This window comes from Corvus brachyrhynchos, unplaced genomic scaffold, assembly GCF_000691975.1.
Source record: "Corvus brachyrhynchos isolate BGI_N302 unplaced genomic scaffold, ASM69197v1 scaffold26, whole genome shotgun sequence".
Taxonomy (NCBI): Eukaryota; Metazoa; Chordata; class Aves; order Passeriformes; family Corvidae; genus Corvus; species Corvus brachyrhynchos.
Genome location: NW_008239324.1, coordinates 3,922,795 through 3,936,642, shown reverse-complemented (window position 1 = coordinate 3,936,642; position 13,848 = coordinate 3,922,795). Strand labels below are relative to the sequence as shown.

At 37.7% G+C, this 13,848-nt stretch overlaps 1 protein-coding gene across 1 annotated transcript in view; it reads left to right on the top strand.

Annotated features, from left to right (window-relative positions):
* WWOX (WW domain containing oxidoreductase) overlaps positions 1-13,848 on the top strand; it is a 113,532-nt gene that overhangs the window by 96,311 nt on the left and 3,373 nt on the right. Inside the window, exon 7 of the mRNA XM_017741079.1 lies at positions 12,709-12,894. Within this exon, the coding sequence (XP_017596568.1) occupies positions 12,709-12,894 (186 nt within the window). The remainder of the gene's footprint in view (positions 1-12,708; positions 12,895-13,848) is intronic.

Here is a 13,848-nt window from a genome sequence, read left to right as displayed (position 1 = left end):
AAAGGTGAATTGCATAAAACCAGCTCAGACAACTTTTAACAGTTTTGCAGTGGTTTGGGAGAGGTCAGGGATGAACAATTAGTGCATTGCTTGTCTAGTTTGTTTTCTAACCTTCTCTCTCTCCTTTTTGTTTTCAAACATTTTAAAAAATATAGCCCTATGAGCCAGACAGCTCCATTTTCCAGACCTGTATGTGGAATAGTCCATTAAAAAAAGAAAAAAAAAAAAAGAAAAAAAAAAAAAAAGGGGGAGAGGTTGTAATAACGACATCACTTAACAACAGACAAATTTATATGGAGATAACCAGCTTAGATTCCAAGTGATTTGTTTAATTTAGCTCAAACAGAGCAATGAATCTCTGAATTGAAGAAATTATTTGAAAGCTTTTATGTTGCAACTCTTCACAATAAATTCCACACTTTGTGCTTTTATTCACAGTTTGACCCATTGATTGTTAGTATTCAAACTTAGCTTTTTTCCTGCAAATATTTCTGTAACTGATATGCTTCTTACTGTTCTTCTCAAGAGAATATGACCTCTTAGACAACTTTGAAAATACATTGTCGTAGAGAAAATACATAACAAAGAGTGTTTTTTTTCACTTTTGAAACACTGCCAAAGCTAAATCTCACAAGGATAGACAGATGACATTTTAGTACTTATAGGTCTTTTAGATTCAAGGAATTGTCAAAACTGACTTCTAACAGAAGTTCCTTTACTGCCAAAATCCTTAGTATCAATATTTTCTTATCATGTCATCTTCATGTATTAAAATTTCTTGAAAGACAAATCCTTGCAGTATTGCTGCTTTAGTACTAACTTGGTTTTGTAGTGTGAGAGCAGTGTGTGTTTTAATTTAGAATCTTGATGCTTTTAATATGCTACATTTCTTTAAATGTATGGTGCAGTGCAAAGTCAAAACCACCCTTCTTCCAAATGCAGCTCTTAACCTGATTTGTGTGTCGTAGATCATACCATGGTTGTCCTAGCTAGTCCATTAGGTATGGGTGTTTGTAAATCCTTGGAAGTGAACATGCTTAAATCAATTTTTGCTGGAGAACTTAGGAAATGAGAAGATCTAGAATCAGTGAAACCTGTTTTGTTTTTGTTGGCATAGCATTTTACCAGTGTAGCTCTGTTCAGCTGGATTGTCAGTGATGGACAGGTTTTACTAATGTTTCACCCTCATTTTATTTGGAAAGACATTTAGTAATAGACAGCATCTAAAGCCTCTGCCTTGCCTTCAGGCCTTTCTGTCTTAAATAAGTGCTCAGATGTGCCTGTGTCTGGCAGAACTAGTCCAAGCATGATGTGAAAGTCTATGTTCCGTATCTGTTGTGAGACTTGTGGGGTTTTGACTAAAATGAATTTCCAGTTATATTTTGTTTAAAGTCTGGGGCTGGATGAAAACCAGACCCTACACACTGCCTGTAGCAGTGGATCTTTTATCTGATGCAGATACCAAAGAGCTACCTTACAATCATCTGCACTGGCAGCAGGATGGACTGGAAGACCTATCTATTTTTTTGTGATTTAACTATGTCTGGATAAAGTTGGAAAAGCAATTATGTGGCAGAGGCATCTTATTGCTGCAGTGGTGGGCCGATGTGTTTTCCAGCTCTAATGAACACTAATGACCTTCGTCTCCTTGTTCGTTTGTTTTGCCACAGTGTCCAGAGGCTTTTGTCATGTTGGGGATTCCTTTGCACCAGTGGCTTTATGAGCAATTGGAATCTTACAGGCTCCAATGACAGACTGAGCCTTGTTCTTTATGCTTGGGCCAGTCTTGTCAGTTGACAGCCAAACTTTCTGAAAAGGGGTCGATATCCCTGTGGGAGAAGCACATTGTGATGGATTCCCCCCCTTTCCCATAAGGGACCTGTCACTCTTAAGGAAATACCTTAAGAGAATTTTCTTTCTCTTATGAGTTTCTCAACAATAAAGTAGTAGGAAAAGCAAATAATGTGTTTGTTTTTGTTTCTGTTTTTTTCCAAACGAAACCATAATTTGAGCTCTGAGTTGTATAGACCTTGGTTTCTGGGAAAAACTACAGTACTTCTAAAATGCCAAGGAGAAATTTTGTATGAGTGCACACATTTTAATAAAGACCTGTATTTTATTTCTCACAGCACTTAATGTGAAGAGGCCTTTAGTATTCAGTGGTGAACATCTTAAGCTTCTCTGTGCAAGTAGTGATACTCTCTGTTTAGTTTCTCCAGGCCACTGCTGGTTTCTGGGACACTGGTATTTTCCAGAAGCTGTTGGTCTTGGTGACACGTGACCTAATAACTGAAAATTTATGAAATAGGTAATAGATAGGTATGCCTTCTGAAATTCTGCTTTTCTGGCACACTTTGTGGCTCTAGGTGCTATTTTTTGTCAGCAGATGTAAGGATGTACTCATAGTCACATCACAACCTGGGACCCTGTTCTTCCCTGGTTGATAGCAATTGGAAAATAGTCTTGAAGAACAGATCTCCTCCTGGATGAGAAAACTAAAATGGAACAACTCCAGAAAAAGGATCCCTAAATTGCATTAAAACCTCTTGCAGCTGGGGAAGCTGGGGGTGCTTGTATTGCAGAGAGCAGAGAGGAAATTGCTGAAATTGTGAACTCCTGCCTTAATCAAATAAGTTGTAGAGAAAAAAAACCTTCTTGAATGTGCTTGGGAATCTGAGAGATTGTGGAACCTATGTGAAGAATGAAGAAATGTCATCCTCTGCTCAGCATTTTTTTGCACACAGGAAACAAATGATTCAACAGAGGGAGCCTTGAGAAAAACGTAAATAATAAACGGGAGGAAAGAGTTACTCTGAAAAGAAATATTTAATAGGAATTGGAATAGTAATTTAAAGCTAAGAAGTCCTCCTTGAAAGTAAAAGTCAGATGATTCATCTATAAGTTATCATACTTCTGAGGTTTGGTAGAAATCTTTTATTCCTGTTAGGATTTGTTAGGTGTTGCAGACTTGTCTACAGATAAAATCTGAGCTCTGAATATATAAACACTGGTAAATGATGCCATATTCCTATAAATATATTCTAGAAAATCCTTCATCCTCACAGAAAAAAAGATTTTTTTTTTTTGTTTGCATTATCTATACTCTTGAGTTGATACAGCTGTTTCTCTTTCTGAGACTTTTTTATCCATGCAGTTTCAAATAAAGCTTTGGGCAGAAGGGTTTTGCAGATTATTTTAGATCCTGCAGTTCTGTGATTGCAGGACTCAAACTTTCTCTAGGAGCAGGACAGTGCCTTCCAGTTATTTTTTTGTTCTCACAGTTAGGAGGATTCTGTGGGCAAAATAAGCTAAAAACCTAAGTTAGTTGGATCTCCCAAAGTCAACTTTGGGAGAAGACAGAACAAAATTGCTGTTTAATGTTTGATTTACCTCTTACCCTGTTGTAGCACAGCCTGAACACAGTGTGGCTAACACATAAAATGGATGTCCAATAAAAAATTGGGCTCAAGGATTCCTAGCACAAATTTTTTCAGAGAAAGTCAGCTGTCTTTTAGTATTTAGTATTTCTGGCTTGTTTTCTGCAGATACATTCCCCACTGGATATTTCCACTAGGAGTGAATGAACTCCATCTTCCTTCCTGGTGAAGGCAGTGCTAGGGTTAGAATGAAAATGGGAAAAGAGTTCTCAGTGCACCTAAATGGCTGGATTTGTTCAAGTTGCTTCTTTTATATGTATCAAGTCTTTCCCCTCTGCTGGTTTCCAGCTCAGGCAGTTCATTGAATGTCTCTGTTATGGAAAGTCAAATACATGATCTGTTTATAATAATGTTCTGGGCTAAGATGGATTTGGCATGAGCTGATTTTTGTGCAGCTGGCAGAGGCAGACCAACCAATCTTTCATATTAGTGTTTTGGAACTAAGAAACACAGAATTGAATCTGCTATTCATTGAGTGGGCACAATGTGAGGAATTATGGTTGGTATTAATCCCCCTTATAGACAAAATGACAGTCCTCCTGTGATTGTATGGAACACAGCATTGAAATCTAGTCAGGGTGAGCATTGGATAGTTCAGGGTCTGTAGAATTGGTGTTTGTGTAGGAGTGTAGACTTGTGGATGTGGAACTTTGGTATCTATTTCTCAGTTTGATCATCACACACTTGACTGAAACCTGCATGCTTTCACTGGGGGACAGCACTGATGTTTCAGTTCTAAAACTTCCAATACAGGACCTGTTGTTGATATTTACAGCCGTGGTGTCATGGAATTTGCCTGGTCCTCATCATAAGAACAACTCCATGATCAAAACAGTCAGCAGGCAGGAGTGAGCAATAAAGTTAGAGATGAAATTTAATGTGCATTTTTAGTTTTCAGTGATGCATGGTGCCACTTGGTTTGAATTAAAGTTATCTTCTGCCAAACAGTATGACTTTAATTTAATGTTCTCAATGTTCGAGGAAAAAACCCTGAAATCATCCTGAAAAAACTTGAATTACTTTAAAGATATGAAATAATGTTTGCCAATAGCTACTGCTTAGAATTTTCTGAATTGGTAGGAGCAATTCACAATTAGGCAGGACTTCCAGATGTAGATCTTCACTTCAGTTACATTTCTATACTTTAAAACAGGAATTTTTTTTGGTGGTAAGAATTGGCAAATGCTAACAGTTTATTCACTAATGATGTGTGTAGAAATATGGAAAAGACAGCAGTTATGAATTATGGTTCTCCATTTGGAAGTTTAGTCTCTTCTTATTTTCCTAACCAGACTCAAAATGGAGCAGACCAGGTTTTCAGCTGGCCTCCTTAGCTGAGGCCCCAAACTCTGTAACTGCATTCATTTTTCATGCTGCAAGCAGAAGTGTGCTGAAACCTTGCAGGTGCAATTAAGATTTTGGAGCCTGATGAAAAGTCATTCCAGAATATGGTTTTTCTGCATTTTCATATATTATAACTGATATATTGCAGGTGTGTTATTTTTAATTCCAATTGAACGACAATTAAATCATAGATACTGTGTGATAAATTATAGGCATACCAGAGAATACATATGTAAAAATGGTATCTGCTTAGCAAGTTGTTACAAATGTAACTTAAAGGATCTGGAAAAAATGAATATATGATTCAGAAAAATTATCAGTGATGCCATTATGCCAATATGTTTAATGGTTCTGTAGTTGATGTATCTCTATCATGATTGTTGCCACTTCTTATTGGCTTTCCAAAACTGAACATATTTTAAAGTACTGTACAATTCTGTTAACTCTTTGCCATTTACAGAATTACTTTTTGTGAATTAAAACTAGTGACAGTTGAGATTTTACATTTGTCTTCTCAACTTAGAGTACAGGTGGCATCCTGGCAGTGCTACTGAGGCACAGACTTCTGGACAACATTGTTCATTTTGAGCTATCAAAAAATACCCACATTGAGTTAAGTTCTGAAACATGCATAGTTCAGAAGTTACTGTTGCAGACAGCACATATCTTAAATTTAAATAAGATCAAAGGCTGACTACGTTTGAAACGTACATAAAAATATTAGGGTAAAACTTCTTTTTCTCTTTGTGGTGATGCTGTGCCTTATTAAAGCCTAGGGATTGGTTTTCTGCATAAATAGTTTTTCTTTTTCTTCTTTCTTCTGTTTTTAAGCTCTCGTACACAATTACCCTTTGTGGTAGCATGTGTCAAGTCATGTGGATCCAAAAACTATTTCCAGTATTTTATAAATTAAAAATTAAAAATCTCAGAAGTTTAAGCCCTTCCCCCTTTTCCTGGAGGCAGAGATCCCGATGTTTTCATCAGATCACCTTTCCTTTCATCTGCTCTATCGTGGAAATATCTCCTGCCTCAGAATATTTTTAGGTTTTTGTAAAGTAAAATCCATATTACTTCACCATAACTTTACATACAGTTACATCTACAAAATTTGAAGTGTTTTTAAACATTACTAACAGGAAGATTTTGTTAGGTGTTTGTTACGTAGTCTTATGACTATAACTGTGCTGTCCAAAATTTACAAATCTGACACTTTTGGACACTTTGCACTCACTTCACTCTACTCTAATGACGAAACCTTGATAACCTTCCAGGGACTTCCTGCTCAGCACCCTGGTTGTTCTGGTGCCCATTTGCAGCCACATGTCTGTGCCTAAATCTAGGCTGAGTCTAAGATGGCTTGGGGCTCTGCCTTCCTAAAAAATTGCCACAAGATGCAGCAGCTGTGAAAGCTCTTTTGAGCATCTAAATAAGTAAAATATGTATGATTAATATAATTGATTAAAACATATTTTTATATTTTTGAGCATTATGGCTTAATGAGTTTTGAGAAGCTCTGTGTACTTAATTGATGTTGCCTTCTAAAATTTTTGAATTATAAGGCAGAAGTAACTATTTAATTACATATACATTAAAATATATTTAGCCTATTCAGTTAAATGCTTTCTAGGGGAGATAATTAAAACACAGAAGGCGGAGTCTTCTGGCACCTGGGTAGGGAAGCCTTGCTGCTGGCCTGAGACTGGCCCATGTGTCTTCATCTTAGAATCCAGAAATTTGTGTAATAGACTGAAAAGGTTGTATTTCTTTATTAGCTGTTCCCCCAAATCCCAGAGGATGTCAAAGTACATTAATTTCCATCATGACATGGAATCTTTCAGATCTGAATGGCAGCACACAGCTGCTATAGGGGCTTTCTGAATTCTGTTACAGCTCTATAATCTCTGAGCGAAACAGAGGAAAAAGTCATTGGCAAGTGAAAAGCTCAAAATCCATGAGGTGTTTTATTCTTTGAATGATCAACCATGGTCCCAAAAACATTTTCCAAGGGTTTAGCTGTTTTCAATTGAAAATATCACAAATATGTAATAAAAGTAGTAATTGCCTTTTTTTTTGGGGAGTTGTAGCTTTCTTTTTCTAACAAGTCCTTATTGTGTGCAAATGAAATTTGTATGTTTAGAAGTACATGCAGAAACAACAAATCATTCCATGGTTATTGCAAAAATGAATGTTTCTTTAGGTCTGGCTTATGGTTGTTTGTAACTGCGTGTGTATATGTGCAAATAATGATTTGCTGCCTGAGTTTGAAAAAGATGCACCACTTTGAGGTAGCAAGTGGGCTGCTGAATGAAAATTACCAGATTCTGGATATTTTCATTGCTGCTCTCTCTTATTAATTTCTGAAAGTGCAGAATGATGTGGGGTTATTTTAGTTGTTGTCCTCTCTCTGTATATATAAGAAAAAACAATAAAGGGAAAACCATGACTAATGGATGTTTTCTGTTTAGTTCTAAATCAGTTGAGACCTCTGTTCCCTCTCCAAACATTTATGAAATTGTACACTGAAGATTTGAGAGAGGTAATGAATAATGATTGAGGGGTGGTTGACCTATATGGCAGTATGCAGATGATGTATTAGGAAGGCATAGGAGCAGCTGCTCATGATAATTCCCATGTATGTGTTATGAAGGAAGAATCAGAACAGTTTCAGTCCACTGCCATTAATCTCTTAGAAGTGGGGCAAAAGTATTTGCTGATCAACAGTGTCAAATCCTGCAAAGAAATCCAGTAGGATGAATTGCAGAGAATTTTCCTTGCTTCTAGCAGGAGATCATCCATCAGGGCTCTAAGTCCTGTGTTAGTGGCTTGCCTTAAATGAAGCCTGTCTGACAAGGATCCACATTTCTGTCAGCTGGCAGTGGGCAATAAGGGTATTTTTGCTGACCTTTCAGCCCATATTTTTAGAAAAAGGGAAGTTAGACATTAAGTATTTCTTTGCAAAATTCATTGAGTTAAGCAGTGCTTTTTTTTTTTTTACACTGTACAAGTAAATATTTAAATATTTTTGTGTCAGTATTAGATTATACATGGTTCTGAGTTTTCCTGCTTCTGCCTGAACCCTGACTTAGTGATTTTCTTGTTGCTTAGTTTCCTGTCAGTACTGCTTGTAAAACTGAGGGGGATTTCTGGAGATGGTTGTTTAATTCACGCGTTTTCTGGAGAGCCATAAGCTTATCTTGCCTGTTGGATATTCCCTTTGTGTATATAGGCATTCCCTCATGGAAAGAAGTACAACTTTCTAACTTTCAGAGAAAGCAACATGGGTGTTCAGGATTATGGGGTGGAAAAGTTTGGTGGGCTGTGACTTTGCTTCTTTGTGGAAGAGAAGTCACAGCTCTGCCTTCTTTACTGGCCGTGACAGAGGTCTACAGTTGCTTATGGGACTTTGGGGATATGGTGAGGCCTTTTCTGTTGAATTTCTGTGTAATTCCAAACAGTGTGAACTTTTCAAATCGCTTGAGAAGTGCCCCAGATGGTGTGACATTCTGCTTCATGGGAAGATTTGAAAGTATTCCCTTTGCATACTCTCTGGTTAACTATTTCATTACGTTTGAAATGGGAGAACACCAAAGCCAAGAACTCTGTTGACATTTTGGTGGTGTTTGTTTAACCTCCTAGTGCACAGGCTACATTTGTTGAAAAATATTATTCTTACCTTTGCAAATCATCAGTAATTAATTCCCTTGGAAATATCTACTGCTGCACACAGCCAGCTTGGGAGGCTGCTGACAGATCGTAGTTTTACATCAGGTGCTAACAAATTGATTATTAAATTTCATAACTAACTGATTTATAGCAACAATTTAATTTCTGTATCTCTCTAATGTATTCACTTACTGTATTTTCAAATAGTTCAGAGGAGTTGGATTGCTCAGTTTTTTCTAATGGTGAATTGTGCAGAGCATGTGAGATCTGAATGACTTCCCCAGTGCAAAGGTTAGTAAAGTATCACAGGCTTGTGAAGTGCACAGAATATCAGCTGCATTTCAGCTCAGATATTCACATTTAAGACTGTCCTGGCTAATTCTACATGCTTTTTAACTTTCACTAAATTGTAGCTACACTTAGCAGCACGGTGAGGGTTTTCTGGGATTGCTGTGTACCTTGCAGTTGGAGCAGTGAGTTCCTGAGTCTCAGTCAGGCTGTGAAGGATTAGAAGCAGTGACTGCCTGTTATAATGGAGCAGATCACACTCAGTCCCAGTGCCCACCTAAAAGGTACTGGAAGCCCACGGTAGGTCCCTTGGTGGGGTGTAAGTCACTGCCTGAAGACATTTTAAGGAGACATAGAGGCAAATTTTCATAACACTCTGCAGGGTCTTTGCTGTAGTGTTTCCAGAAATATCTAATGGGCATCATGGTTAGAGGGAGCACTTGGTCATGTTGATACCAGGAGTAAACACTATGGAGAATTTGCTTTGCTGCTGATATCCTTTGTTGGCCTGAGCTGTGCCTTTGATGTAGAATTACAAACTATTTTAAACCGAGGGGGGATTTTTTTTTCCTTGGGCTCAGGAGGAAGCCTCATGCAGATTGCAGCAATGTTTTTAATGAACTTGTGAAATCAAGGTCATAGTTCTGCTATCACTTGAAAATACTCCTGTCATAAAGCAAAGCTGCAGTGCCAGATGTGTGGTGTGAATTGTCACGTATCTTAAAAATTTTGTCCCTGCATAATGATATGTTCAGTGACACAGAGCTCTGCACCATTGAGATTAGAATCTGTCATCTGTGGCTGAAATTCATAACTGCACGGTGGCTGTTACCCAGGTAATCTCACTCATTTCCTGGTGTGCAAATGGCCAGGTCACAAAAACTTAGATGACAATTTTCAGTAATTGGACCTTTGTTAGCAATCTGACGAGAGACACCGATAGCTTAATGGACGTGGATCCAAATCCGAGAGGTGGCTTTTTTCTGAGCTGAAATGAAGCAAAACATCAGTATCTATTCATGAAACCCTTTAGGTTTCTTTTCTGTGGAGTTATCTAGGAAAAAAATCCTTTTTTATTTAGCATTTAAAACCCGTAGTACTAATTAAAAATAAAGGAATTCTAAAAGGGACTCTGATACTAACTTTTCAGTGTGATAATTGTTCAAGATGTTTCTGTTTTTATTTTGGTATTTCTTCACAGATTGTTTTCTAATAGAATATTACAAAAAATGTTAATTTTACAGTCTCTTAAATTTGAATTACTTTTACATTGGAAAAAAGAGAAATATGCTTTGAAAAATACAAATCTCATAAAATGGACTGAAGCATAATTTTATTTCTTTTATAAAATCCAGTTAAATGGCCTAACAATTAAAAAATGACTAAATTTCATGGTGTTATAATTCTAGAATCTTCTTTTTAATTAATTGAGCTGACAGATTTAGGTATAGAGTGTGTATTTCCCCTTAGGTAGTTATTGTGTAATTACTAATATTGAAGGATACTACAGTTTGGATAGGTGGAATATGGTTTTGGTTCATATGTGAATCCTTTCTGTCTGTGATTTGTTACTTCATAGTGCACATTACAATTATGAAATAGAGTGACGATCTTTTCGAAAGTGTCATATTTGTTTTGGAGGGAATGGTGATGGTATTTTCGGTATTGCTGCTGCATTTGTGTGCTGCAGTTCTCATACAGGAGGCTCTTATACCAAAAACTGCATCTGTGTTGGAGAAACTTGTTCCTTTTTTTTCCCAGCAGATGTACAAATCTGTAAATTAATTCTTGCTAGAGCTTTTCTTAAAGTCTCATAAGAGGTGATGAATCATCCAAAGTTCCATGCCCTCTCAAGCTTCAAGCAGCTTTGTTTTCCTCTGGGCAGATGCATCTCAAAACAGGCAAAATGAACTTTGGTTTAAATAATTTTGATAAAAACGTACCTCAAAAGATCTGTTACCTTCTAAAGAATAGGATCCTGCACAACTCGGTGAATATCCTGCTTGTGCTGAGTGAGGCTGCAAAGATCAAAAAAAGGACTGCTTTTTTTTTGCCATTTGATTTGAACAGAAAGAGAGAACTTTGCCTTTGTAAGGACAGTCCCTGTTTATCTTCAGTTTCTTTGGTGGATGCAGTATGTATGCACAGATATTCTGTGTATGGGTGTCACTGACCAAAAGGCAAATCAGAAATCCAGCACTTCAGAAACTCAGTCTCTCAAAGTGCACAGATGTTTCACTCTGCTTCTGGAGCTTTTGGTAAAATTCTCCAAGTTGGCAAAGGAATAGATACCAGATTGTTAACTTCTTATTAAAGCACACTACATTGGTAACTTCCCAATGGGCTGGAAGTCAAAATCTATTTTAATAAGAAAATACAGCCTACTCTTTATGTCAATCCTTACTCATTTCTTTCAGTATTCAGCTAAGGTGTGTTTGATTCCCCCTGAAATGTTCTTTTGAAAACTGAGCTATCAGAATCTGGTGCTTTCAAACATGCCTGAAGGAATATAATTACTTAGGTTTGTTTGACAATCTGGGGTTTCCTGTTTCACATTATTTTCCAGAATTCCTTTTGCAGATGCTCAGAGTTGCAGTATATATGTCCTTCAATCACGTGGGGAAATGTTCTGACTCTGTCTCCTGCCATACTTTGTGTGTAGGGCTGTGAGGAACTACTTGAGAAGAGCAGAGGGCAAGCAGTTATTTTTCATAGTTGTGCTTCATTTATTATCTTCAGAGTTAGAGTTTATGTTCAGTGTTGATTTTGTCTCATGGGGTTGCGGTAAAGACATAATTGGCTGGAATGGGCTAAACAAATGTGACAGATCTTAATATTCTGGTGTTGGGACATCACAAGTATTAGTGCAGGAATTTTTGGCTGTCATTATTTTGTGTGACTTTTCCAAATTAAATACACCAGGGCGAGGGATGCCAGATGCAGGCTCTCAAACCTGAGGTTCTCAGCTCAGGTAGAGCTTGCTGAGGTCTGCTGCATCAGGCTCTGACTCAAGGACAAGAACACAGTGCTGGTGCCAAGGTTTCCTCAGAGATGATGCAATCTAGCAAATACAGATCCATCTGAGGTCGGAGGACCAGAGACTTTGCTGTGTTTCGTAAGGGTTTGGAAAGAGACAAGAAAGAACAGAAAGGGCGTTTGTCCTTGATCTTGCTGTGGAGGTTGGGAAGGCTGCAAGCTGTAGTATCCTGACATTACACTGGAGACCTCAAGGAATTTGAAGTTTTCTGGACCTGTTTTTTGAATGAGAGAGGTATGTGCCAGCCTAGGTTCTTTTCTAGCTTGGTTTGGTATAATCTTACCCTTTCATTTGAAGTTCCTTTATCACGACATTTCTGTTTAAACTGGGTTAGTTGAGTTCAGTGAGGAAGGATTCTGTCTCAAGGATCTCATATGTATTGTGTGCAGATTTTCCACCAAAGATTACAGTTTATGGAGAATGTTTTTATTTTCCAACTCAGTCTTGCATTTTTTAACAGCATACTTCATCAGCTGCAGAAGTATAAAATGTGTACATGTGCCTTGTTTCATTGTGTCTTTATTTCTTAATCACTTGTCCCCTACCAGTTGTGCAGGTGTCATGATGTGTACTGCATACAAGAAAGTGGTAGGAGTTGCTCTTCCCCCAGGAAAAGTTTCTTTTCTAAATGCTCCAGATGGAGATGGTTTCCCAATTAGCAATTGGGAGAGCAGTGACAGTGCTGTGTGGCATTTTGCCTTTTTCTCTGTACCCTTCTTCCAAGGGTGTGTCACTGTGGGGCTCAGCTGGACCCTGAGTGGGGCCACTGAAACCAACTGGAATCAGCTGTTCCCAGCATGGAGCAGCTCCTTCCCACAGAAACCAGCCAGCCAAATCCCTCACACCTACACCCAAGGCACACCTGCATCCCATTCACACAGGGCTGTAATTGCATGTATTTAGCTGACATTTCTTTGTCCTGGTTTGATTTTTTTTTAGGCCACTCCACATCCTGATCTGTAATGCTGCTGTGTTTGGTGCTCCCTGGTCCTTGACGGAGGATGGCCTGGAGTCCACCTTCCAGGTGAACCACCTGGGACATTTCTATCTTGTCCAGCTTCTGGAAGATGTTTTATGCCAGTCATCTCCTGCCAGGGTTGTGGTGGTATCTTCTGAGTCCCACAGGTTGGTGAATGTTACCTTTGGTTTCACTGGAATCTTTAATCCTTAGAGCATGAAACAGTTCAGGCAGAGCCACAAGTTTCCGAAAATGAAGGTCCTTGCTCTTGAGCATTTGCCTTTGAATAATCTTTTTAAAAATAGAAGCATTACTAATGCCTGTGGATGTTTCTGGATTTGGCTCTGTTGCTGGATAAAGCATGTTCTAGTTTTATAACAGTATGTAGATAATTTTTTTGATCATTCTTTGTGTGAATGCAGATTTTCGCCATGTTTCAGACCACGCATTGATTTTGTGAGGAGATGGAATAATAATTGATTAAATCTGAATGGCATGACCTATATTGATTTGTCATTCAACAACTTCAACATCTTAGCAAGAAGAATGTGCAGTTATTTTAGCAGGAGAAACAATGCAATTAAAAACTGCTAGATGAAATCCAGTTGTTTTATAATGAGAAATTAGGGAATTCAATGCAGACATTAGCTGTATAATTGTAAAATGGGAAGTAGTGTAGTTAATACATATTACAAATCTGCCCATGCCTCTTTTGGTGAATTTTTTAATTAAAATGTTAGTTGCTCATCTTTTCTACTGCCAGGAAAAGTACAGTTGGCAAAAAAGATGTTGATGAGGTTTGCCTTATTTCAGATGTGCTTGTGTTTTTTGTGTTAATAACTGAAAAGATGGCTTTGATTTAAATAAAGCTCCTTGTGCAAAATGAATGCCCCAGTTCTGAATTTTACTGGGCACAAACCACTTACTCCTTGCTGATTTAGTTCAGGGATTGCAGAATTTAAACCTGTAACATTCAGCTTTAAATACTGCTGTTGATTTCTATTTCACATTTGGTTTGTGTAGCAGCTCTAGCAAACCAAAAGGAAGAATGTGTGAGCGCCTTTTTTTTTTTTTTTTTTTTTTTTTTCCCTGTTATTATTTTTGAATATAATCTCAGTCAA